Source organism: Falco rusticolus, chromosome 8 (assembly GCF_015220075.1).
Source record: "Falco rusticolus isolate bFalRus1 chromosome 8, bFalRus1.pri, whole genome shotgun sequence".
Lineage (NCBI taxonomy): Eukaryota > Metazoa > Chordata > Aves > Falconiformes > Falconidae > Falco > Falco rusticolus.
The window spans coordinates 64,998,950-65,024,553 of NC_051194.1; the positions used below are offsets into that span (position 1 = coordinate 64,998,950).

General features: G+C 42.1%; 1 protein-coding gene across 8 annotated transcripts in view; it reads left to right on the top strand.

The window, feature by feature from the left end:
* SPATS2L (spermatogenesis associated serine rich 2 like) overlaps positions 1–25,604 on the top strand; it is an 85,686-nt gene that overhangs the window by 56,887 nt on the left and 3,195 nt on the right. For 7 of the 8 annotated variants that reach the window (XM_037398887.1, XM_037398890.1, XM_037398888.1 and 4 more), the window contains 6 exons: positions 101–341; positions 5,284–5,484; positions 5,896–6,031; positions 18,516–18,574; positions 22,052–22,161; positions 22,706–22,808. In XM_037398887.1, coding sequence (XP_037254784.1) covers positions 101–341; positions 5,284–5,484; positions 5,896–6,031; positions 18,516–18,574; positions 22,052–22,161; positions 22,706–22,808 — 850 coding nt within the window. The remainder of the gene's footprint in view (positions 1–100; positions 342–5,283; positions 5,485–5,895; positions 6,032–18,515; positions 18,575–22,051; positions 22,162–22,705; positions 22,809–25,604) is intronic. The other variant, XM_037398894.1, reaches the window with a different exon arrangement.

The following is a 25,604-nucleotide window of genomic DNA, read 5'->3' on the forward strand; positions in this document are numbered from 1 at the left end:
TGTATGGCATTTTAAGAGCATGGAGGATTTACTGATTATATTTTGAGTTTCTGAGTTGCACTGAGTGATGTCTCTGTTCTTGCAATATTTCTCCATTTAGAACAATAGGAGAAAAAGAAGCAAATCTAAACAGCACCAGGGCAATAAAGATCCTAAAAACAAGAATGGTGGACCAGAGAAGGCGTCTCAAGAGCCCCAGGGAATATATGACTGCCATCTGAATGGATGCTCAAAGGACAACTCTTGCAGTGGTTCTGCCAATCTGAAACTGAAAGCCATTCCTCTTGAGAGCAAAGGCTCAGGATTTGTAGAGTCCACGCTGGTCTGTCCAGAAATCACAGGTCAGTTAATCTCACACAAGACACCTTTTTAACTGGCGATAGTCAAGCCCCCAGTTACATAAAGATTGTGATATTCTACTTCATGGCAATAAAAATATAATAAAGAGAAGCTGGAGAGAGGTGTTTGTGCAAAATGGTGCACATAGCTATTAAAGTCATGCAAGTAGATCTGTATCTGGGCACAATTTGCCTTGCAGTAGGTTTCCTTGCAAATTTTTTTTTTTTTCCCCTAGAGGATCAAACTACAATTAGGGGCGCAGCTGATAAAACAGCATTACAGATGGAAGTAGAGAAGAATGCAGGGTTAGAGAATGGCTTGAGTGTAAAATGGTGACAAAGGGATGAAGTCCCTCATCTGGAGCACAGCCATCTGAGCAGTTGTGAGCTTGTGGCATATTACAGGAATTTCTTTATTGCCTAGTCCAGACTAGGCTAGTCACAGTAGATCTCCACTGGCTTTCCCTGACAGGGAAGGCAGTCTGGTAGCTGTTTAGTATACGCATGTTTCTGCTGGGTTCTACATACTGATTCTGAAACTCGGGGCCGGGGGGCAATAATGCAAAAAAGCTCTTCCCCACTGGGTTGTAGTACATACATAGTTATGGTTGTAGCAACATCCATGAAAACAAACCTTCTCCTCTGGGGGAGAAGCTCTGTGAAAGCTTTTGTCTTAAAGTATGCTCTCATAAAGCTCGTATTTAATTGCTGTCAGTACTGGTAATCTTTTTTCAGCTCTTCACAAGTCAGGCTTCTGACAGCCCTAGATCATTGCTGCTGTTAGTGTATTCTTCCTGTGTCTTAAGTAGTAGGTAAGACTGCATTAAAAGAACTTCCCTTGAAATCCCTTTTTCCATGGTTGAAAATACAGCTTTCAAACCACCTTTTAAAGCAATGTGCCAAATGGATAACTGTCCTGAAATGAGTTTTGTGCTGCTTCCGGATGATTTTGGTGATGCCAACCTCTGGTCAAATAAATGGAAACTGAAATCTATAGCAGCCAAATAGCAAACTATTTATCAAGAAATACTGTCTTGAGAATTCGGTGCCTCACAAAGAATCAGAGATACTTTTCTCACCCTTGCTAAAGACTCCCACTTACGTTGGATAGAATGTGCCATAAGCCAGAAAATTCTGTTTTTCCATTATACTATAAGCATTCTTGCCACTTACTGTGCAAGATGTAAACATTTGTGGTATAAATATTTCAAGCTCCCATGTCAAACTTCTTAAAGTTGCTTTTTTTGAAACAATACGTGCATGAATAATGATACATAAACTGAATTGTCCATGCACGGGGTGTTTTCTAGGGGTTACAGACCTGAGTGCAAGAAGAGTACCCATGCTCTTAGTGATCTTTTTCTGTGGTATTGGTATTGACCTTTTTTTTTTTTTTTTTTTTCCCCTCTCTGACATGATACAGTGTAGAGTTGTACATAACCAAGGGCAAAAAGTTTATGCAAAAATAATTTTTCTTTGGTTTTATAAGTGACAAAGGAGATACTACCATAGCTTTACAATTTTTAATGAGCTTTGACATATTTTCCCTGTTTCAAAAGCAGGGAGAGAAAGGGAGAAAATAAAAGAACAAGGCAGAAAAGGAAAGGAAATGGAGCAAAAGGAAGACCTGCAACTTTCATATTAAAGTTTCCCTTGCATAGTAAAATAAGTTCCTGGAAATTTCTTCAATACAGAGAAGGAAGGAGTTTCTTCACTTTTCAGTTGCACTAGAATCCTTGTATTTGCAGCCAGTATAATAGCTACTTTCTTAAGGTCAAAAGCCACCTCTGTATATGTTGTTAAATTTGTGCTGAAGTGCATGGAGCTGAGTAGAAGAGAAGGGTGATCAGGGTCCCTCGAGTTCCTCAGCGAGTCACACAGGCTGTTCTAAAGCAGCCTGAAATGCTGAAGTGGGTCCAAAGGCACCTGTTCCATTTTCCTCCCTCTTGTGTTGTAATCTCCTTTGTGTTGTCCTTCTCTGGCTTGTTTGTTTTGGTTCCTTTCCTAGCAAGTTAATGTTACTGTAGTCATTTTACCATCACCTTCAGACAGCTCACCGCTTAGAAGCATCCTAGTCAGGTGTCTGCAGACAGTCCTTTACACTTACCTCCCCATGAGGAACATGGGGTTGAAGCTTTGCTTATGCCAGCTCGCAGTCTGGGATTTTGGAGCAGTAAAATCCTGGCTGCCTGGACGGGCTTTCAGGGACCAGAAGGGACAATGCAGTGTAGCTGGTGTTTCTGCATGACGTGTCCCATGCTAGAAGGTGATAGGGGAGAACATATGTGGCTATTACCTTTAGTTCAGGTCTGCTTATTTCTTGCCACTATTTCCATCTTTCTTTTTGTGGGAAGTCTGTGCTTGCTGCTCTGATGGTTTCCTATAGGAAGTTAGGACCTGCTAGAGAAAATGGAGCGCAGAATTTAAGGCCCTGGAAAGCTAAACTGCCTCATCCCGGGGGGCCTTGAGGAGTGTTTCACTTAACTACGCATGAGTTCAGGGGCTCTCCCTCTCGATATCTTGAAGGGGAAAGGCCACCAATAAACCAGACTACTTGAAAATGATAACCAGAACAAACTCTCCAACTCTCCTCCTCAGAGACCTTGGCAACAGAGGGTCAGAAGGACTTAAGAGCTACCCTTTCTGTGCGTGCCCTTGTAAAGAAGGGACGTGAATGCACTGAAATGATACCTCATGTTGCCTTGCCATGCTATTACTTCTGCAAGGTCTTGGGTAAAACTAGATACAAGTCAGATACTGATCTCTTTCCTACTTTTCAGAACTGTTTTTCATGCAGGATGATTTTTAGTGAATCCATCAAACTTCCTGTTTAGATCTCAAGGGAGGTGGGTTTTTTTTTTTCTTCTTTCAGCCAAAGAATCCATGAGGTTCACTTTGTTTAAAAGGTTTTGAATGATGAGCCGTTTCAAAAAGATAAACTGCTCATTTCAAAGATGGCAGCTCAGCAGATTTCAAAGCAAGTTTTTTTGGTGCTGCTGCTATTACTGCCAGATCTGGTGCTACTTGACAGTAAATATAGTGGAGGTCACACATTAGACTGGTGCTTAAGTTCCAAGCCACCACAACTGCACCCTGCAACGGTTTACCTGTAGCTACCCAAACCTTTGACTTCTCTTTCAAGTACTTGAGAGAGACTTTGTCCCTAGATTTTGTTATACATGTTTCTTAGCTGGCCCAGGTCTTCAGAGATTTGATGCAGACTTTCTGAAGTCTATTTTTAATTGTGTTGATTGTCTTCAATCAGATTTGAAAGTTCAGTTGTAGCATGCTAAGGTATTGCTCACTAGGCTGCGCTGGTCATCTTGCTGCTGGGTTTCAAAATAGCTCATGTGTCGTTTTGGAGGAAACGGCGTCAAAGTATATAGCAGATACAAGATGACTTAAAAGTTTTTAGAGTATAACCATTGTTCTAGATAACTTTCTTCAGGCAAGAAGCTGTCAGGGTTTTTTGTCTTGTCAAGTATACTAAAGCTGCTAATTAAATCCGGTAAATAAATTTGCACTTTAACAACAAATTTCAAAAGATCCAATCTTGGGGACAGAACCAAATAGGCATGGCCATTCTCTGTATCTTAGCTGATAAACCGCTTCTTTCTAACTATCTGTTGGAGTTATTTAGCAAGGCCAGCCTCAAATGACAGTAGAAAGAACATTCTTTATAAATCAAAGCTATCTGCATTAGCGTGAGATGCAGCCAGGGTTGCACAGGGTTAATGGCAGTTATGTCAGAACAGTTCCTGGCTATGTGTGACTGTATCTGCATTAAACCTTTGATCTGGTCAGAGTGCTGTGTACCTGGTGTTTCTTGCTTTCACAGATACACAAGTTTCTTTAACTTTTTTAGCTATTTTCTTACATACTGTTTTAGGTAAGTTATTTTTCTGTTTGCAGGCTCACCATAAACAAAAGCTGTTTTAGAAACATGGGCACTAATGGTCCCCCTTGTTCGTCTGGCATTATGCGATTGCCATAGAAACTAAGATGTACTTTACACCCACCCTAGTGCCCAGCCAGGGCACAGAGAAACCACTAGCTGGTATCCTAGAGCTGTCCAGCTGTGGTACCCTTCAGTCCCAGCAGAGTTAATCCCACTCCGTGGGCTGCATAATCCAGATGCTAATCTGGTAAACCCCTTTTCTCCAGGCGCCACACAACATCAGCTGAATAAAGTGATACATAAAAAGAACCTTCAGAACAAACTGTCATTCATTGGTTAAAGCAAGTACCAAGATTAGACAAATGATTTAACACAATACATTATTTTCTATGCAGGTTTCCTTAACTAAAATTCACGGTGGCAGTAATGGCTAGCTGGCCTTACCTGTCAATTTTCACAGCCATTCTTTAGCTGCTTGTCCCTCTGTCCTGATGCTGGTATCTTGAATCCCTTTGGAGTCTTGGAAAGAGAAAACCAGGTCATCTTGTGGCAGCCAAACAGGCTCAGGCATTGTTGTTACCTTATCCTTCTAAGCTGTTGAACCCAGGAGCCTAATTTTGACATTGTTTCGTTTCCTGTTTGGTCTGTTGAAGCAGCTGCTTTTGATAGAAATCTGTAGTCAGGCAAGGTAAGTATTTCGGGTTTAATGTTTAATAAGTGCTTTTAAAATGCTGATTAAATGATGAATGGTTTTTGTGTGTGAGACTATAAATGTATATATATATTGACATTAAAGTCTCACGCTTTCCTTAGCAGACTTCCTTTGTTGAAACATAGATGTATTTAGATTAGCGTTTAATAACCAAAACCATTTTGTTTCTGTTCTGTCATTGCTTTCCGGGGTTCTGTAGAATGTGTGTCGGTGGAAAAAAAGACTTGATTTTTCCCATGTATAAACACAAAAGTAATTCAGACTCAGTAATCTAAGGATTCATATCTTTCTTAATCTTAGAGCTCACTGTTTTCCACCTTAATGTTTTCTTGCAGACAAAGAACGAGAACACCAGAGAGTATCTGTGGAATTAAACCCAAAGAATATGAATGGAGTAGAACAGCGTGAGTCTCTTCAGTTATCGGTTCAGCTCCAGTGTAACCTAGGCAGGCCAAAGTCAAAATCTTCCTCAGTTAAATCATCCAGTACTACAACTCAGCTTGAAACAAAGACAGAAGATTTGGTCAAAAAAAGAGGTAAATTGGATTGCTGATTGCTGTGTGCCGGGGTGATCAGACAGCTAAGGCCTCTAGGAAAAAAAAAAAAAGCACATACATGAAAAAGTGCTGTAAAGTGAGAGCAGAATTGTCTTCAGCATAACAAAATGAGTAGAACAATCTATGGTCTATTTAACATTATATTAAATGAAATTTTAAATAGCTAATTTGAAATAGTAGTGCTGGTCTAACATTTATTGGATTTGGGGAATGGATTTGAGTAAACATGTCTAGAAACTGAGGAGTACCATGGAAGGACTATGGAAAAGCATGAAATAACCACTTCATGCTAATCTGGGCAAATAGCATGTTGAGTTATTCCTGCTCCCTCATTCAGAAAAGCCAAAACCAGCTTTCTGACTCCTATGCAATTTTTGTTTTATATTTTAGGGCCGAACATTGAAAAATCAGTAAAAGACTTGCAGCGTTGCACTGTTTCTCTAACCAGATACCGTATGATGATCAAAGAAGAAGTGGATAATTCAGTGAAGAAGATCAAAGCTGCTTTTGCAGAATTACACAGCTGGTAGGTATTGCAGCCTGAGAGATCTGTTAGCACCACCTGAGAACAGAGGGGCTAATTAGGCCACTGACATTGGTGGGGAGGGGTCACTTACACTCTGTTTGCATCATTTGGATTAATCAGAAAAAAAATGTGGTGCCATTAAGTAACTCCTCACCAGCCAGGAAGTAATATATGCGTAACTGTATGTTTACATACATAAAGGGGGCAAGACTACAGTTCTTTGAAAAAAATCTCACTATGTTTTCCCACACACCCCCTGCCCAAAGTGATCCATCTTGACCTAATTCTTTTGTATCCAGTTCAGTGGCAGCATATCTGAGCAAATGAAAGCTCTTCTAAATATCCCATCTAGGGGGTTTTCTGAAGTCTCTTTAAATCTTACCTTCTTTAAATCTCTTCTTTGATCTTATCTTCTTTGGCAGCCAGTCCTTTACTGTCTCTTCATTTTCCATCATCTTTGCTTCTTAGCCCACCATTTATTTTTTTCTTGCCTTCATAGTTTCTTCCAACTTTTCAGTCTATCACTTCATTTCTGGTTCTCATCTCTAGTTCATTCTTTTATCTCTCCCTTTTTTCTAATTTTTTTTCCATTCTAATTTTGGTTATTTCTGATCTTCAGAATATGCCCTCTGAAAATTTGTAGCAGAAATAATTGCTGTAGTAGTAAGTTGCATATTTTGTGTATACTTATCATTAAAAAATATTTTCTAGGTTTGAGTTTTACTTGGCCTTTGTTAAGCACAGGTGCTGTATAAAACCTGTGTATTATACACTGTTGCAGTAAAGAGAAGAAATTGTTTTAAAATGTACAAGATTTGGTTACAAATCACAGAAGAGTACAAAAACCTTTCACCCTTAATTTGTCCACAATATTTGGTAGTATTTTTATGAGCATATCTTGCGAAAGTGCTGTACTACTGGCAGAAGTTTATGTTAACTCTGGACTTCATTGTCTTCTGTGATGTGTCTAAAGTGACTTCAGTGCCACTGGGGCTCTGCTTGTGTACAGGCGGAAGGTCCAAGCAGTAGTGAGCTGATTTTGTGGTAGATTCTGTTGCTCTGAGCTGCCGGAGTACCTTACTGTCTAGCTGGGAGAACTTCTGTCTCTGCACCGCGGTGAACATGGGCTGCGATCACCGGTTGTGCTAAACTGCACATTGTTGTCAGGAGTGCTCTGGAGCCAGTGCAGTGCTGTTTGGTTACGAACTAAAATGCAGTAATTCTATGCAGTTGGCATAGAAAAATCAAGTAAAGTTCATCAACCTCTTGCACCTTTTTTTGGTAATTGTGGGAGGTGTTTTCATATGACTTTTTATAAGTTTTCTAATGTTTATGCTTTCTGCTAAGAAGGCTCTGACCTTTTCTCTGAGTAAATTCACAGTTGGGTCTCATTTGCTGTGTAGTTCTCACTCGGGTTTTTTCTTTCTATTTTTTTTTTCTGTAACACTGTTAACAATACATAATGATTGCAGGCAGTCACAGTCAATTCAGTCTTTAAATGGTAGCCCCTCTGGTCGTGGAACAGCCTTAGGACTCTATCGTGATCTAGAATGCAGGGGGAGGTGCTATATTAAGGAATTCAGAAATTAAATTCTTAATTTTTCAAGTATTCATGATTTAGCTTGAAAAACACTAAAATATTTTTGCCTAAAGCTAAAATGTGTTACTTAATAGGTGAAAATGACCCCAAAAGGTTATGTAAATCCAAGTAGACTTAAAATAATGAAAAATAGCCTGTAAGACTCTTGAATAGGCTTAATTTAATTTTATCTCCTACCAGCTTCGGTGGCTGATTTATTGGAGTAGAGTCTGCCAGAAGCTCTAGAATGTAGCAGATCTGTACTCTGAACATTCAGGCCTCACAGAAGCAATTTAACGCATGCAGCATAACATTGCAACAAGGACAGTATAACATCAGGACATGTTTATGAAAATCTCAGTTTGGGCTACTTTTGCTTTTGGCAGCCCATATGCCTAATACTTAAGTTTTTCTTCAAATGAATGGAGGGTAAATTTGGTTTAAACAGTAAAATGCATGACTTAACACCTTCTTTGCTGAACTTAAAAACAGTTTTGGGATATTTCATATGACCTTGTGGCTTAAACTCTGGAAAAGATGATAAGAGCTGTCTTTAGTGCCTCATTTACAAAAAAAAACCTTGCTACCAACTGCTGTAGCTTCATTGGATTTGAGTAGAAATCACCAGTACCAGCGATACATACAGCTTCAGACCTCATACAGTCACCACGTCTTATTCCTGGGCTGAATGATTTACTTTGTGTTGTTTACATGGCAGTTTCCTTGTTTGAGTCGAACAAAGCATTACTACTGGTAGCAAGAGGATAAGGTAATTAAGTGAGCACACAGCCTTTTGCATATTTATCACCCTCCTTGGGCATAGGAATTTCACTGCGGCACAGTCAACTTGCCTGTCAAGGGAGAACGAAGCAATTGAGCTAAACTGTTGCCCCAGAAGGCGGTGTGGTAACCAAAAGCAAGGGCGTGACAATGATATCTGCTGCTCTCCTTTGTAATAGTGATGCCAGAGCTTTTTGCAAGTTCTTCTCCCAGTTGCTGCTGGAGTGTGGATGGGTTGAGAAGTACATGGGAGAAACATGCAACACCAACTAAGTGCTCTTTGTGGTCAGAACTGCAGGGAATGCTTGAATGGGCTTGGTGCTGTAACCTAGATGGGAGCTTAACCGGTTCCTGTTACACAGGGCTGTCAGCACCTGAGGGGTTTTACTGAAGCTGAATGAAGTCAGAAGCTTTAATCTTGCCTTGCAGCTGAATGCTGAAACACATACTACTTTCTGTTGTCTCTCTTGGGGTTCTTTTTCTTCCTTTGGCAATAGGATAAAAGACCCTTTTTATGTCCTTTTGCATTTACTGCCAAGGTCAGAATCGAAGCTGCATATCAAGAGTCGGTAATTTTTTGGACTTTCTAACTTTTGTATTCTTTTAATGGTTTTACCAGTCGCAGAAAGGATGAGTAAGTGCAAAGATAACATAATCTATCTTTCTCCCACCTCCAGATAGGATGTGAAACCATTATTGCGGAGGTAAATGAGTAGCACATGTGGCCTAAGATATCCTGAAAGCTTCAGCAGGAATATTCACAAGAACTTTTCTGTTTAGCGGCAGAAACTGTTGAGTGATAGTTGCCAGTGTTTCTGGCTCAGTATTTCATGGCTTCACCTAACCGATGAAGGGAAGTCGCTGCTAAACACGCTCCGTCAGTACTGTGCTGCCGTTCAGAGTCATCTATCTGGCCGAACAGTGCATACCACCCTCCCACAATATAAAAAAAGGTGGCATGGAGCAGGTGTGCTGTGAACACCTGTAAATGCTTGGAAGAGAAAATTCAATGCTTGCTTCCGGTTGCAGCTTTTTAATGAAATGGGGTCAAAAACCGATCCCAGAAAGATGCTTATTTAAAAGCACTGCAGTGGGCTCACTGTCTCTTTCTTAAAGCCTCCCAGGAGTTCCTGCCAACTGGAGTAATTCTCAGCATGCTCAGAACAAGTGATAACTACTTGCTTTTTTATACAGTGCTTGTCAAGCCAGAAGGCACCAGAGCATTTTATAGGCCAGGGGCTGAACCGGGCAGGACACTTGGCCCCACTCTGCAGGAAGTCTTTTGCAGTCTCATGTGGACTGTGGCTCTGCTGAGACCTAGCGCTCTTGTCACCCCTGCTTTTGCAGGGCTTTCTGTGACATTGCTTTCCTCAAGGCTGTGAGAGCACTGGGCAGAGCTAGCTGAAGGGCACCATTTCTCAGACTCGCATGTGCACCTGAAAGTTAATGAAGAAGATCCTTGTAACAGTACTCCTTGAGGCAGTATTTCTCTTCATTGCATCCAGCTTTGGTGTATGGTTTTTAGGAATACCTTTGTCTGAGTGAGAATATAACCTGCTCCACTTACTGCTTTACTGCTTGGATGTAAAACATGTCAGAGCATAGCTGGGTCTCACAGTAGTGTAGGGCAAGGAAAAGAAGAATACCAAATAGCGTTTAAGTGTTTAAGGTCAGAAAAGCTAGGTGAACTCCAGTCTCACTAGAATGTGCTTCAAATGTGTGTTGCCAAGTTTAAAACCTTTGTGCTATAATTGTGTTCTCACTTTTTCACCAAGAGACTGAATAATGATCTTTAGGGATAAAAAGAGAGCCCCAGGAAGTCTTGAGTGAAATGTGTAGAGCACAAAAGGAGTCACAGTGCCCCATAACACTTCTTGCCAAAAAATAATTTTCACATATTGGGCATCCACAGTCATACGGAGAACTAAAAGGAAACATCTGCTACTTGCCCATACGGTCTGCTTCCAACCACAAATGGAAAATAGGCTGTAGAAAATCGGAAGGGTCAGGTTTAATTACACCACATGCAGGACTGGACCAAAGAAAGACAAGCTTCCTCTGCTCTTTGCATCCCAAACACATTGGTGTGTCCAATGCTTTATAGAGACCACAAAAACCAGCACAGGCAATAGTTTTTGAGTGAACAAAAAGCACTTGAAAGCTCCACCATGGGCTGGATAAAAAAAAATTACGCTGACATAATGCTGGAAAAAACAGAGTTTGGCAATACTAACAGTTCAAAAATATATTAAAATACACTCCGGCAGCAACTAGAAAGCGTGTACTGTATGTTTGGGGAAGTAAAGCAGTTTTTCTATTGTTTTCGAAGTTAGAATCAAAGCAGAGCCGTGGTTGGATGAGGGAAGAAGTTGTTTAAAAGAACATAGTTGTGTCCGTACTAGCAGCGCTGGGTGATGAGTAATGCTGCCAGTGCTCACAGTTGCGGAGCAGTCACGGTCATCCCCTTTCTGGGACCCCTACATGGCAAACCTTAAAGATGATGGTTTCTGTTGCCTGTAGCCTAGAATCAGTGGCACCGGCTGAAGAGCTGCTGGTTTGTGTTAGTGATGTAGTTTAGAGCGTGGGCAGATGGCTGGAAAGGACTGGTATTGCTTTACACTGAACGGAGTTCCTGTGCCATTTCTCATTGCATTTCCAGGCAGTCCTCATTAGCTTTCTGTCTGTCTGTCCGCCAGCTGACCTTCAGTAGTCCTTATGCCTCTGAAGCACAGATTTTCACATCCTATTGCAGTTTGTTCTGGTATTTGTTTGCCCATCAGTTCACACAATCCAGTCCCATCACCTTGCCAGGGCAGAGAAAGAAAAAACGGTCTCCTGAGTTTTTAGGTTTCTTTGGGCTTGTCTGGGTTTTCGGGTACCTTCAAAGACCAGTGCTTTTACTGGGGCCCCTGGGCCGTGCCCTTGCTGCCTGGGGAGTGTGGCCTCATGCTGGCTGCTTGCCTGCAGAGCTGCAGCACTGGGACAGGGGCTTGTGTGTACACTCTTCTTGCAGCCTCCAGCAGTCTGGGATTAACCTCGCCGTGTATTAGTGGAGGGAATTGATGGAGCCTATGAAATTGGGAGTGCGGGTTAGGTTTCAGTGAGATACGTAATTCTGACCCCTTTGTCTTCTACAGATACTTGCTTCATCCTGGTATCTTATTAACTAAGTTTGCGAAGACAGATTACGGAGGTGAAATGCAAAGGTGGATTACACTGTCTCTTAGCCTGTTGTTTGTACTTTATGGCCTTGTCTCCCCTGTTCCCTCCCAGCCATTCATAGGTGTGTTTGTCATCCTCAGTAAAACACAAGCACATGCTTTTTGGGGCCATGCGGGTAGATCGTTGCTTTTGTACATGTCACTGTGGACACAAAGCGAATATATTCTTTCTGATCTCATTGTTGTCAGACTAAGGAGAAATCTAACTTATTAAACACATACAGGGAATAATTATCTCAAAAAATGTCAATAGATGTTAGACCTAAGAGCCAGAGTCTTCTCCTTTCTTTGTGTCCACTTTCCAGGGTGCTTTCGGGAAAGTTACCTCTCTTTTGTACCAGGAGCCCAACAACAGAGACCACAGTCTGCTGCCTTGTCGGAGTGTGCTTAGTCTAAAATACATAACCAGTAAGATGTTAAGGTGCGTCAGTAGTTGGATCAGAACTGGGACTCAAAGAGGAATGAAAAACTTTACAAAATTATGTAAAAATGCAGAGATGCTAACAAGACATGGTGCAACTCATACTCACAATTGTTAAAACTCTGCTAAATCCTGAGGTGATGCCTTCATCTCTAAATAAGTACAATTCAGAAGTGTTCTGTCAGAAAAAAGCTTTCCATGTCAGTTTTCAGTTTGAACAAGTTTTTATGATCAGGCAATAAATTTCTAATTATTTGTAAAGGCATTTTAAGAGAAAAATGCAAATAGACCTTTAATTATGATGGCTTTACCAGACCCCGATGTGCTAGCTGACTGCTAAAGAGAACAGTATTAGTGGAGGTAGATGAGGAATAACTCAAAATAAACTTGACTAACTAAAAGCCTTTGGGCATTTTTACTTTTACCAGCTGGTACACGGTGCACTGCAGAGGGAAGGATTTCAGTGAAATTGGTTTGTTCTGTCTTTCGTTTATCTCCTTATTGTCAGACTGTATTCCTGGTCAGAATGACAGTTCATGTAATCTGGTTTGCTATGTAAACATTGTGCATGTGCTAATACAGTGATGAAATAACAACCTTCAAGCAACATGAACATTTAAATACTATTGAACTAATACTGGAAGGATATGGTTTACTGAGACATTACAGAATATGTAATGTAACAACAGCTTTTCCTACAGGTATACTAGCACAAAGAAAACTTGGAACTATCATTTCTCCAATTAAAATATAGCATGGCTATTCAGTAATCCTATAAAACTTGTAATCAGGTAACTGGGCTTTACATTTATATTCTCATCGCATTATTCTAGTTCCTTGTGCTGAAAGTTTGACAGGGACAATTCTGGTTTTGGGACTGAGGTAGGGGACTCTTGTGAAATATGCAGTTGCCTTAGAGGTTCTTACCAGTTGTCTTTTCACCCCACCTGTGGGTCAAGTGTGTTTGTGTGAGGAGGGAAACGTGTACAGGAAATAAGGCATAATACTTTTAAAAGACCAGGGCTGACCTTAACAGGACTGTCGCGTGAATTTGCATGTAATCTCAGCTCAGATATAGCAGAGACAGTGACAGTACTAAAGTCCCTAAAACTTGCTTGAGTTTGTCAGCAGGTTGTTAACCAGCACAGCTTCAAGGGGCTATTCAAAGCCTGCTGACAGAACAAAGTTACTGGAGAATGGTGCACTGTGTATTTTTGGAGCCTAAGCTGTCAAATGCCAGCAGTGTCCCACAATTAACTTCCTTATGAAGAGAGGAATTGAATCGTACCACAGTGTTCCACCATCTCACCTGCTGAACCAGACCCCAGAGGATGCCCGTGAAAAAATAGCTCCTTCCCCCTTCCAGATGTAGAGCCCTGCTGCGTCATTCAGAATGCCACAGCTGACTGTCCTCCTTGGTCTCCAAAACGACATTCATTCTCCAACCATGCATAAAGCTGGTTCAGGGGAGGGTAAAGCTTATTAAACACCTCCAAGAAAAAAGCTGGCGTTTTGGGGGGGTTAACAGGGTTTTTGAAAGAACTCAGTTTGAATTACACTCTTAACAGTAATCTCTGTGCCATGCAGCTGCAGCTTACCTTTGTGAGTTGCATCAGCAGGTTTGCCTCCCTGTCGGTCTGGTCTTTTTATTTCCTTTATTCCCCTATCTCTTCAGGCACAGTAGGTTTATCATAATGCCTAGGAGAGGCAGAAGGAAAGAGAAGGTTCTGGTCATCTGGAACCCTTCTGATTCTCACCAGTAAAGCTATATATCAGCCCACCTGGCGATCTGAAGCAGCTTTTCCAAAAAGGCACTAATAACTTCAAGCATTTTGGTGGGATTTTAAGGTATTGCAGCTGACTTGAGAATATCTTTTCTTTTTCACTGTGCAAGCACTAAATTTTGTGCAGTAAACTAGAGGAAGATTAATTTGTTTCTGTTAATGACAGAACAAATTCAGAATTTGTTCTGAGTATGAAACTGTGAAATGAGGCAGCTGTCAGCATAATTTACCCCGTCATTGCTGTGCCAGCAGCTCGTTGCAGTCTGGCGTCTGCAGTGCTTTTGCCATTGTACGCCAGCGTGAATTCTGGCAGCCTGCGTAAGTCCAAGGCACCAGTACTGTCCATTTGACCAGGAGCAGGACACTTATGCTCTTGCCTTCAGAATCGCTTCAGCAAAATTAATCATAGAGAGCTCCTCTTGCCCTTGCTGGATCTCATATATTTACAGCACAAGCACTGGCTGCGTCCTGGCCCCATTTCCATGTCCTCTGCATTGAGCCTCTGGCTTGCTGTGTTCCTTCAACAAAATTGTTTCCTTCCTGAACCCCACCTCAAAATGTCATCTGGATATTAAAATCAAATGGTGCCGAATCCTGTGCTCCAAACTGTAGGCACTCACCTGTGGTGAACAATGTTACGTTGCCGATAGCTAGAGTTTGGTACCCCAGTCCTGATCCTGAAAAAGCGAGGGATAAGGGAAGAATAAATCAGTCCTTTCAGAAGAGAGGTGTGGCAAAGGGATGCAGAAAAGAATGAGGTCGTAGTGTTACTCTTTTGGCCTCAGCATCAGTCATGGAGTGTGAGACTCACTTGACTGAGATCTGTCTTTGAGCCTGGTCAATGGGAGAGGGGCTCTGAGTCTCAGTATTTGCTCCAGTGAGTATCATAAATGTATCATAAAAAACTGAACACCTGTGGCAGAACTGACAAATACTACTACAGCAGGGGATCCTACAGGCTGGTGATCGGGGCATGGTTTCAGGTACATTCGGAGAGGGAAGTGGTGGTGCCTGGTTGTGTGTTTGTCACAGGAGTCTCAAAAGGTATATGGAATGTACTCAAGTGCTGATGTTGGAGGGAAGGAGAAGGGATGGCTGAAGCCTGATAGAATGTTAGTGCTGGGAGTAATCAGAAAAAATTGACAAGGGTATGACCTCTCCAGAACCTCAGCTAAAGTAGCATGGTTATGGTTTTAACCGTGGGTCCTAACGTCCACAGAAGATCCAAGAGAAAGGGCATAACTAGAGAGGAATTAGCAGACTTTTCCCTGAGGTGTCTTTAGATGTGAAATGCATTTTGTTGCTTGCTCTGCTAGAGCCCAAATCTGGTGATACATGTGTGGAAAGTACCTAAAGCACCCAGTGTCCAGTTCCCCATGGCACACCAATGGCTGCAGGCTGCACGCTGGAGTGTGCCAGCTCGGTGTAACGTTTTGGTGTCCAGTGGACGCTAAGAAGCATTGAAAGAAAATGTATTCCCAGGAGGTACTGCTGAGCCGAGCTGTGAGCGGTTCTCAGTAATGCTAGTGCTGTGGTCTGATCGTGATTGTCCTATTGAGGCTGAGTAGGGCTTTATTCCAGAAAATATGTTAAAACCAATTAAACTTCTCATGAGTTAAGAAGCTGTTTGGCTTAAGTGGCTCTCTGAGCTTTGCGTAAAAACAGTGGGGTCTTAGCAGGAACAAGAGATGAGATTTGATCCATTGATTTTTCTATAGTCGTCTTGTCCTTTCTCCTTCTGTATCTGTTAGCATTTAGTTTTCTCTTTGTATTTTTTTTCTTTTCCAATCCAGTTTTCCAGCTTTCTCTGCTATTTTCGAATGTTTATAACTTTGCCAAGTTCTTGATGGAGGAGGAACGGGTCAGTTTTGCACTGAAGTGCTGCGTGCGACTAGAAAGGAGTCAAATTGTTCCCTACCGTTTCTTTAATAATTGACCCTTAATGCAAACTAAGTATCAAAAATACAGTATTTCCTAGTGCTGCTTGGCCTATGACATTTCTAAAGAAACATTAACTTGCTCCGTTGTGCCACGACATACGGTAGCTCATGAATTCCAGGCTGAGAAATGTGGCTGTAACTTCCAGGTGAGAATTAGTATGTTCCTTGCCTTTTGTCGAGAACCAGTCCGTGTCCTCAGCTGATGTAAGTACATTGTCTTCTGGGAAGGGCAACCTTGTGAAGATCTGTCTGTTAAAGAACCTTAGCATACCACATTAACTAGTCTCATATTGACAAAGGCACCAAACACCACTTCTCTTGTTTTATTCTTTAGTTTTCCCAATGTTAGTTTGTAGCTACAAGGGAGGTACTCAGGTGATTGTTCTGCATCAAATTCAGCAGAGGTCCTGGCCTCTGCTACTACAATATGCAAACACTTTCCTGAAAAATTCATCAGAGACCACACTAAAACATTAGGAGTGGAAAACTGTTCAGTAACAGATGAGCTATAACTAAAATATGATAGGACTGTTACGGCCTTGTTCTCATTCTGGTATTAAAAGTGTTTTTCTTTGGCATCAAAATGAAATGTTAGGGGATGAGCAGTTTTAGCAAGGATCAGTTGTTGGCATGGGGTGAGGACAGTCGTGTAGTGAACCAGGCCAGAACATGGTTCTGATGAGCTTTGGCGGTGGCAGCTTGTTGCTTGAATGGTTTTTTCGGCCGAAAGTTTATGTTTGTATAACCCGTCTAGTACACGAGGGAGGGCAGCAGAGACAGCAAAAGCAAAAACATGCAGGCCTTTTAAATTCAGGGGAAAAAACTAAAGACCATTAAAATCTCATTTTTTTTTCTGGAGGGTAGATATAGGGGAGAACTTACAAGATTCATTTCAGCTACCTGCTGTGAAAGCCAAGGAAGTTTATTGTGCGATGTAGTTACAAAAGCAAATTGAAAGTAGACTAATTCTGAGAAGCTGTGGCTATTTAGATTAGCAAACTGGAATCATCACCTGCCTATTTGGAGTCCGAACTTAATGCTTATGCCTGGAGAACATTGAGGGCCAACTGGAACAAGGGCGTCCTGTCACTGTGAGTGTGTGCTTCTAAAGTGACTTGCTCCAGCATAAGCAGCCCTGCTATTTCATTTCCTCTTGCACATAAGTCACACTAAATTGATCTGGCAGGCCAGGCCAACATTTTTAGTCTTGTTTACATGTATGAAACAGAAAAATGTGTTACACTGCAATTTTAGTGTCTCGCTGCATCCTTTGCCATCAGCCAGCCTGCTTCTGTCCCTCTTGTTGGCAGCGTAAAGGTAGTAGTAGCCTCTTCTTCTTGAAAGGTGGCATGGTTGATGGGTAAAACCCAAGGGTGGGACTCTGCAGAGCTTCTGTTGTAAACTTCTGTGTGAGCTTGGTTAATTTATGGGAAGATGTCAAGGAAGGCCGTGTGGCACTTGAACGCATTCTAGCTGGTGCATCTCTGGCTGACTCAGCTGTGTCCCTGCCACGTGTCCCCTGTGCTGCCCGCTGCCTCGTCTTGCAGTTTCAGCTGACAGCCTGTCGGCCCTCCTCTCCTCTGTAAGTCTGCTGTGTGTGACTGCTGCCCACGGAACGCTGCAGGACCTTTCCATTCTTGCTGAGGGTGTTCTAGACAAGTGAGTTGGTTTTCAGTTCTCTGTAACGTCTTCCTTCTGGTGGAAGCTGGTTCACATATAACCTGGTGTCTTCACTGGGTACAAAAGCTTATGTTCAAGGGTGATTTTACTGACAGGGTTGAGAACTCTACTCTTCCCTTGAGTGCATGCCTGGATTTACTCCAGGTGTTTGACCTACTTCCTGCAATTTGCTTCCCCCAGCTGCTTGAGTTTACTCACTTATGAGTTCACTTCCTTACCGCTTAACATCGGTGGTGTTTATTAAACGTGAGCGTGACTTAAGAATAATCTAGTGAGGGGAAAATGGAGTGGTACGCCAGAGCACTGTCCCCTGGAGAGCATCCTGCCGTGGTGTGATTTCACTGAACGGTGTCGCTGGGTCGATGTGAACAACGTAGCAGACCCGCTGCCCGCTCTCAGGAGACCCACCTGATCGGTTTACACTTTGACAGCTTAAAAGCACCGTCAGGGATTGCGCACCAGAGATTTGTGAAAGGAGAGGCATACAAGACCTTTAGGAAGGCAGATAAAAGTGGAACCACACCTTCCCAGTCCTGGAGAGAACAGGGAGGGGGGCAAGGAAGCTGACCTCCATTATGGAGATACATTAATGCTCATTTACATCACAAACCATTTTCTTGTTTACCCTGACAAATTTTGCAGGAATATCTCTATTTAAGGAAGAGAAGGATCTCTTTCTACGTGGCTTTAATTTGGTGTTATTCTTAAAATTGCACTGAGAGCTAAGCTGTATTAACCTGGGTAGCAGCAATGGTGATATGGCTTAATTAGGAAACGGGCTGTTTAGTCATGCCCAGGCAGTGCTAAAGAGGCAAATCAGAGTGACTTCCACGTCTGTGCGGGCACACGGGCAGGGCTGTGAGAGGTGTTTGCATGGATCAGCATACACTGATTATCACCAAGTTTTTGTGGTCAGTTTGCCTAGCTGTTTCTTCAGTCTAGGTTTCTAAAGTCTTATTAATTTCAAAACTGTTTGTAACTAAGGTCTGAAGTCTTTGTGTAGTTATATCCTTTGATTTTGATGGAGTTCTAGCATGGATTAAACTATGGTTTTTTTCTTTCTTTTTTTCCTTTTTTAGCATCGTAGACAAAGAAGTGTCATTAATGGCAGAAATTGATAAAGTTAAAGAAGAAGCCAGTAAGTAAAAAAAAAAAACCAAGCACACAGGGAACTTTTGGAATAGTCATGGAAACATTTGTTTTGTTTGGCAGAAGATTACATGGTACATCAACTTGGTTATCAGCATTCCAGCATCTTTTGTTGTAGGTGTATACAATGAGATAAGTCTTTGATGTTCTGGGATAGTTTCTATGTAGTTTCTGTCTATAAAGATTGTGCTTCAAAATTGAAGTGTTATGAAATTAAGGTAAACCAAAAGTTCATATGAAGTTAGATTTAAATTATTTATTTGTTCTGCTTACTTATCAGAGGTTTTTGACCACTCTTCTCCCCACCCCCCCACCCCCACCCCCCCCCCGGACTGTTGATCACTTCGTTTCCATTTCTTAATCACTGTTTGCTTGCTTCTATTACATACACAACTTAGAATACTGGAGGTTATTAGAGGAATAGGTTATTGGGTGGCCTTGCATAGCTTTAAGGGATAGTGATTAAGCATATGAATTGGAACAATAAAAACATAAAAACCCAGGTGTTTACTGGAATCTAGTTTCCTACCAATCTGTGGGAGCTGATCTGATTTGAGGCTCTCATGGTGTCTCTGTTTATTGCATAGGTAAGGGGTGGGGGTGTGTATATGTACATGTTCTGGTTTGAGAGGAAAAAACAAGATGAGCCATGTATTAAGATACCATAACATTGTCCTATACCCCATCTGAGATACGGTATTCATGGCCCAGTAATCAAGGGGGATGTGTTTCAATAGAGAGCGCTAAGCAAAAAACTGAAGAGTAACCAAAGTATTGTTAGAGTGGTACTTTGCCTGGCAGATGAAAATACCACTGCTATGTATGCATACAATCCTTTCATCGATTTGTGAATTTAAGGCCCTTCCAAGGAGGGTCACAGATACTTGTAATGTTCTTGAACGCTTCATTTGCATTTAGAACTCTCACTTAGCTCACAAATGTATACCAGTTAAATTTGTATTAAAAAAACCCACAACCTAATTCCATTATCTAAATCCATTCCTAGCTAAGTCACTTGCAGTTATGTATGTGTGGAAACAAAAAGGTATGAGTTGTTACAGCAAAGATTGGCGTTAGTTTGTGTTTGGCATTTTGTATGTGAACTTTTCTAGTACTATCATGAAACGTGGATTTGGAGTTCTGTGTTATTCTGCAGAGGGGCTGTGCATGGGAGCATATCAGCAGCTTTTTGGTTACCTGCAGACACCAGGTAGCCATAATCAGCTACCGGGCCTGCGCTCGCTCCCATGAAAACCAATGGTTAAATTCCCATTGATATCAGCAGACCTGGATCTAAGCCCTCACTGCATAAACAAAAACGAATTTTGGAAATCTGCCATCCAGGGCTGATGGTATCATAGGGCCCCTTCATTAATCTTGGCCAGGTATAGTGGTAACTTTTGTGGAAAGTAAACCTGATTCTTATCTACAGGCCTGCAAAGTGCTTAATTTGCACATGGCAGGTCCTGCTTCCCTGCCTTCGTGCCAGCTCCACGTGTGATGCTGGATGCCCCCGTAGCGCGCTCTAACTGCGGTTTCTGCTGTCTCTCAAGGCTGTTGCAGGCTTGTAAAGTGCTTTCAGAACTTTAGGCAGGAAGTTGTTACAGGACTGTAACATGCTAACCAAGATTTACATTATTATTTATTTTCACATCTTTTTGCTGCACTGGAGGACTATTTTACTCTATCTATTTTACTAATTTACTATTTTACTAATCATACTCTTACTGTCAGTACTAGGAAAACTTCCAAATATGATAATTTCAGTGTTTAAAAAAATCTCATGCAGAGATAAGTGCCAGTATGATATGAGCTCATACGGTTTGAGCAGTCACTTCAGCAAAGGGGAGTCACTTAACTGACTTTGGGGAGAAACAATGTTAGCATTGCCTAGAATAAGCAATAAGGCAGAACTATTGGACAGAGGAAAGCTGGTAGTAAACTGTTCATTTAATCTGATAAGTTTCTCAGACTTGTAGACCGTATTCCACAGAAATTAAATTAAAATATCAGCTAGAGAAATAAATGCTGGCTCTTAGCATAAGTAATGATGTAGGCACAGATTTACCAACAGGGCTAAAGGAGCTGTAGCCACCCTCTGCCTTCCCTGCCGTGTGTGACATACTTCTCTGCCATGTGGCTTGGTTGCTGCCACACAGCTGTACAGCCACAGCTCTCTCTCCCTGTGCCTTTGTGCTTGGTGAAACGCTGGCACGGGTTGCCCAGAGAGGTGATCGATGCGCCATCCCTGGAAACATTGACGGCCAGGTTGGACGGGGCTCTGCACGGCATGGTCTAGTTGAAGGTGTCCCTGCTCATTGCAGGGGGGCTGGACTAGGGGGCCTTTAGAGGCCCCTTCCAACACAAACTCTCCTATGATACTTTCAAAGGAAGGTGCCATCTGGTTAAATGGTAATGGGTTGAGAAACAAACTCTCTGTTGAAATACTGTTAATTCTCACCTAAAACATGACCTTACAAAGTATGAGCTGGTTAGGTGACTTACCAACCTGCTCTGGGAATTTGTGGCAAAAGAAGGCAGAGAAGCCAAAGTCTTTGAGGCTGTCATGGAGCCTGTGGCCTTAGGGTAGTTTACAACAGCTACCACTCACCACCGGACTGCAGGCATAAGCTCTAGACAAAAGACTACAATTGTTACCATTTTACATTTAGATGCTATCTTTCCTCTCTGCCCTAAGTGCCAGTCCCATCAGCCAGTTAATCAGTTGCTGCTTTTACACTGAGTCACCATGTAGGTTGCGTACTTTTAATTTTCCACCAAAATTGTAATGTCTTATTATCCTGCATGCAAATGGACCGTTGCTTTGTGGTTCGTGATTAATCTTTTCCTGTAAGAACATGACTATTCACCCCTTCCTTATATAAAATACACCGGACAGGCAGTGGTGAATATGTAGTATTTTCATAAAGGTTGTTGGCCTTTGTAATACTGCTTTGCTAGAGAAGTGGCAGCTGTGTATATATCCCTTGAAAGCAAAACTGCAATGCCAGTGACTTTAACGTAAACTAAATATGAACAGACTTTTTTTCAGAGCAACTGAAATGTCCCTGTGTAAATAAACTACAGCACGTCTTCAGAAACAGGCTGTTGACTCAATGTAATGCTTCTTTCCATGTCTTCATGGAAGGCTCCCTGATTTTGTGCTTGAAGATAAAGCGCTGGAAGACTCAAAACAACATGTCTCTGCCCCCCTTTGTCTAAATGATGAAAAACTGGTTTAACTTTGAGTTTCTGACAGCTATCCCATTTCCAGATCTTTTTCAACATCAGGCAGTTCAGTTAAATACGCTGTTCAAGCAGCATATTGGAAGTCCAGTTGAGGTCAGGGGTCTGAGGTGTGTGTGTCTGTCTCTCATGTGATGTACACTGTTAATGCCCAAAGAGTAATAAATTACAGAGCAATCTACCTTCCTACTGTTAATTGTTGACTGTTGGTATTTGGCAGTGGAAATCCTGACTGCTCGGCAGAAGAAAGCAGAGGAGCTGAAGAGACTGACAGACCTAGCCAGTCAGATGGCTGAAGCACAACTGTCTGAACTCAGGGCTGAAATTAAGGTCAGGCGTTCATGGCTGCTTGGGTATTTTAGCTGTTTGCATAAATGCCAAGAGCGAGCTGTCAGGTTAACATGCCCAGGCTGTTCACTCCTGCCTGTGGGCCAAGGGGTAACTAGCTTTCCATGGGGAAAGCATACCTCCTTAAAGTATTACAGCACCTCTGAGCAGTGTACAGACGCTAGCAGAGAAGTGTAAGTTATCCCTTCGTAAGTGTAGAGTTCTAGCGGTTTGTGTGCCATTTATCAGACTCGGTTAACAAGTAAAGCCGATAGCTTCAGGTTCGGTGATCAAATGTGTATACTCTGATGAAATGACCCCCTTCCCAGGCGCGGGCACGATTCACCCGTCACTGGGCTGAGAGACCTGTAATTTGGTCAGGATGGGCAAATACTTGGTTCTGCATAGAGATCCTGTGTGCAGGGCAGGGTCAAAAGTTTGGCAAGCCTTAAAGCACATCTAAGGTAAGTATTGATTGGTTGCTGTACCATCCATATAGTCTTTTTCTTAGAATGCAAATCACTGTTAACGTGTCTGTATTTTGCAGCACTTTGTGAGTGAACGGAAGTATGATGAAGAGCTGGGCAGGTCTGCCCGATTTTCCTGTGATACAGAACAGCTGAAGACCCAAATTCAGCTCTGCGGAGAAAGTAAGTGCTGGTGATTTCTCACACTGAAGTTCTGGGAACATACTGTTCCATATACCTGTCCAGGATACACCAGCAGAAATAATGGCATTTGTGCTGCCAGTGTGTGTGTGGAGGCCTGACACAACCGGGTCAGTAGAGCCGGGTGCAGCAGGCTGGCTGAACACACGCAGGTCAGCCTTACAGCATGCAGCACATTAGGCTTGCCGTACATATGCTGTACAGTCCATCTGCGTGTGCACAGTGCCCTCTTTGTCAGAGATTTCCAGGTATTACTCAGATCAGTTGGAGTTTTCTGGTCTAAACAGGATTTCCAAGTGGAAGTAGAAGGTAGCTCTGGGGAACACTCAAATTCAGTAATTTGTGAATAAATAGTAAATCAGAAGCTTCCCCGCATGAGCAGAATACAAGACCAATTCACATCTCTCCTGCTAGGAAGTAACTCCCAAGCTTTACAACAGTATTCACTGGGTTTTTCAGGAACTAATGGTAGTCCCAAATATTCCTGTTTCCAAATAATCTGCCCTTCTGCTTGGAAATTAAAGTTCATTTTCTGCTCCAAGTATCACATCCCTGTTGCAGAATACAAGATAGCTTATTCCTCATCTTTGTCATGCGTTTTTTTCCCCCCAGAAAAGTAAATGTTACAATGCTTTGCCCCAAAGATTATCTGTCCCATGATATCCCATCAGTACCATCACTTTAGGATAAGAACTGTTAACACAATTCTGAACTAGTGCATCTTGGTGGAAAGAAAACAATTTTGGGAAGAAAAATAATTAATGTTTTCAAGGAGTTCCTAGAAAGAGAAAAAATACCACACAGTCTGCCAGCGCAGTCTTCTGACTGCACAGCTAAAGAGCTTTTAAACACTACTTTGAGGTGTAACCAGTTTAATTCATTAGACCATAAGACTTGCTTTTGTAGAACACTTTATCCTGTCTCTTATTGAAACCAACCCAGGATATTTCGAAGGAAGGTGTAAGCTTGCCAGTAACGCATCTGATTGTTTGCAGTCACCTCACAGACCCTGACGCTTAAGAGAGAAAAATTTCTGTAAAGATGGTCCCGACTAATATAACCACAGCTGCTCTTGATACAGCCATAGACTGTCTTTCTAAACTCATTGAACTACTTTCCTAAATTACATCCCGCTGCAGTTAATTCCGCACTCTAATTATTGATGCCTCATTTCAGTAAAATCTTACGTAAGCATAGTTTCGTGCAGACCTGCTGAAATCGGGTCAGTGAAGTCAAAGGAACAGCTACTGGCAGGGAAGCAGTGCCATCTCACAAATGACTGAGTGCACTGGCCAGCTGAAGAATTCAGCTCTGGTCAGCCCTCAGTGACCTTAGGTGAGCAACGCATGCTGTGGGCATGGCTTGGATAAGAGCTCTTCAGTGCAAAGTACATTTCTGTTTGGAGCCTCCCCCAGTGAGGCCCATACCCTGCTAGGAGCTGCAAATACCCCTCACAGCTGGATTATGCCGGGCCTTGAGGCCTTTAACAAAAGCAATAGCCAAAACCCCAGAGCTTGTGCCGAGGAAGGCACGTTCCAGCATGAGAGAGGGTCGGCAGCATACACTTACAGTGAAGGACAGGAAGAAACAGAAATAATTGGACTGACATATGTCTAGCATGCCATATGTCTAGCATGGGCTACACCCCTTCCTTGTACATCTTCTTTGTTAAAAATGTGTTTTTCTATGACAAGCACGTGGATTTTTATATGGGCTTCCATGTGCAGCAGTCTACTTTAGACAAGAGAGAGCAGTAGAATTCAGTGGCAGCTGGCCTCACTGAACTTAGGACCGAAAATTCAGTTAATTGTGCAGATCGCTCCATTGCTTTTCTGAAGAGGATACCTAGTGGGAGAAATAGCTGATATTGGTGTAAGTAAATAAAAGCATCAAAAAACCTAACAGATGATGTTCAGTTGCTAAAATTATTCTGCATCTTCTTTCTCTGTACTAAAAGTGGGAAAATAGAAACACCTCTTAGATAAAACAGGTGTCTCACTGAAGTGAGCCTCTGGTTTGTCATCTGTACCAGAAAGAAACGGGAAAACTCCATAATCAGAAAAATCGGAACAGCAAATTAAGATCAAGAACATTACTTCAGTAGCCTCAGAGTCGTCTTTGAGGCTGCTTAGGGGCCGTTGCACAGAGGCAGGCAGCTCAAAGCATTTGTGGAAATGCAGAGAGGTAGGAAATCAAGGATTTGTTTGGTGCACTTCACATCCAGACATGGAAGTGGTTAAGAAATCAGGTGGTTGCAAAATACAAAGTTGGGAGCAGGAATGTACTGAGGGGGGCAGTAGCAGTTCCTAATGGTGCTGACTACCATGATCCACATGAAGTGGATTAGTGCATTGCACGCAGTTCCATTTTTTGTAGATATCCATGGTACAGAAGAACCTTTGTTCCTTAGAAAGGAATGAGCAACAGGCACTAGACTAGTGGGTTTTTTTTCCTTTCTTCCTTTTCTTAAAAAATATTTAGACATACTAAGGAAGCTTTCATGGCTCTTACCTGTGTTGTAGCGAGTACATATATAGACAGCAAGCATCAGCTTCTGCAGCCTACCATGATCAAAGAATAATTTGAATTTAATTTAGTCTATGGTGTCTGCAGGCACGGCATCCTTTGACCTCAAGCAGCCAAGAGAGTTAGGGGCTTACCACTCATTTCCTTCCCATGTTTCTTCCTTTATTGTTTGAGGACTTAGGAATATAAATGCTTAGGAGCATTACTGATAGGACAGCAGCGCGCAGGGCAGTCCTGACAGCAAATGTGTTC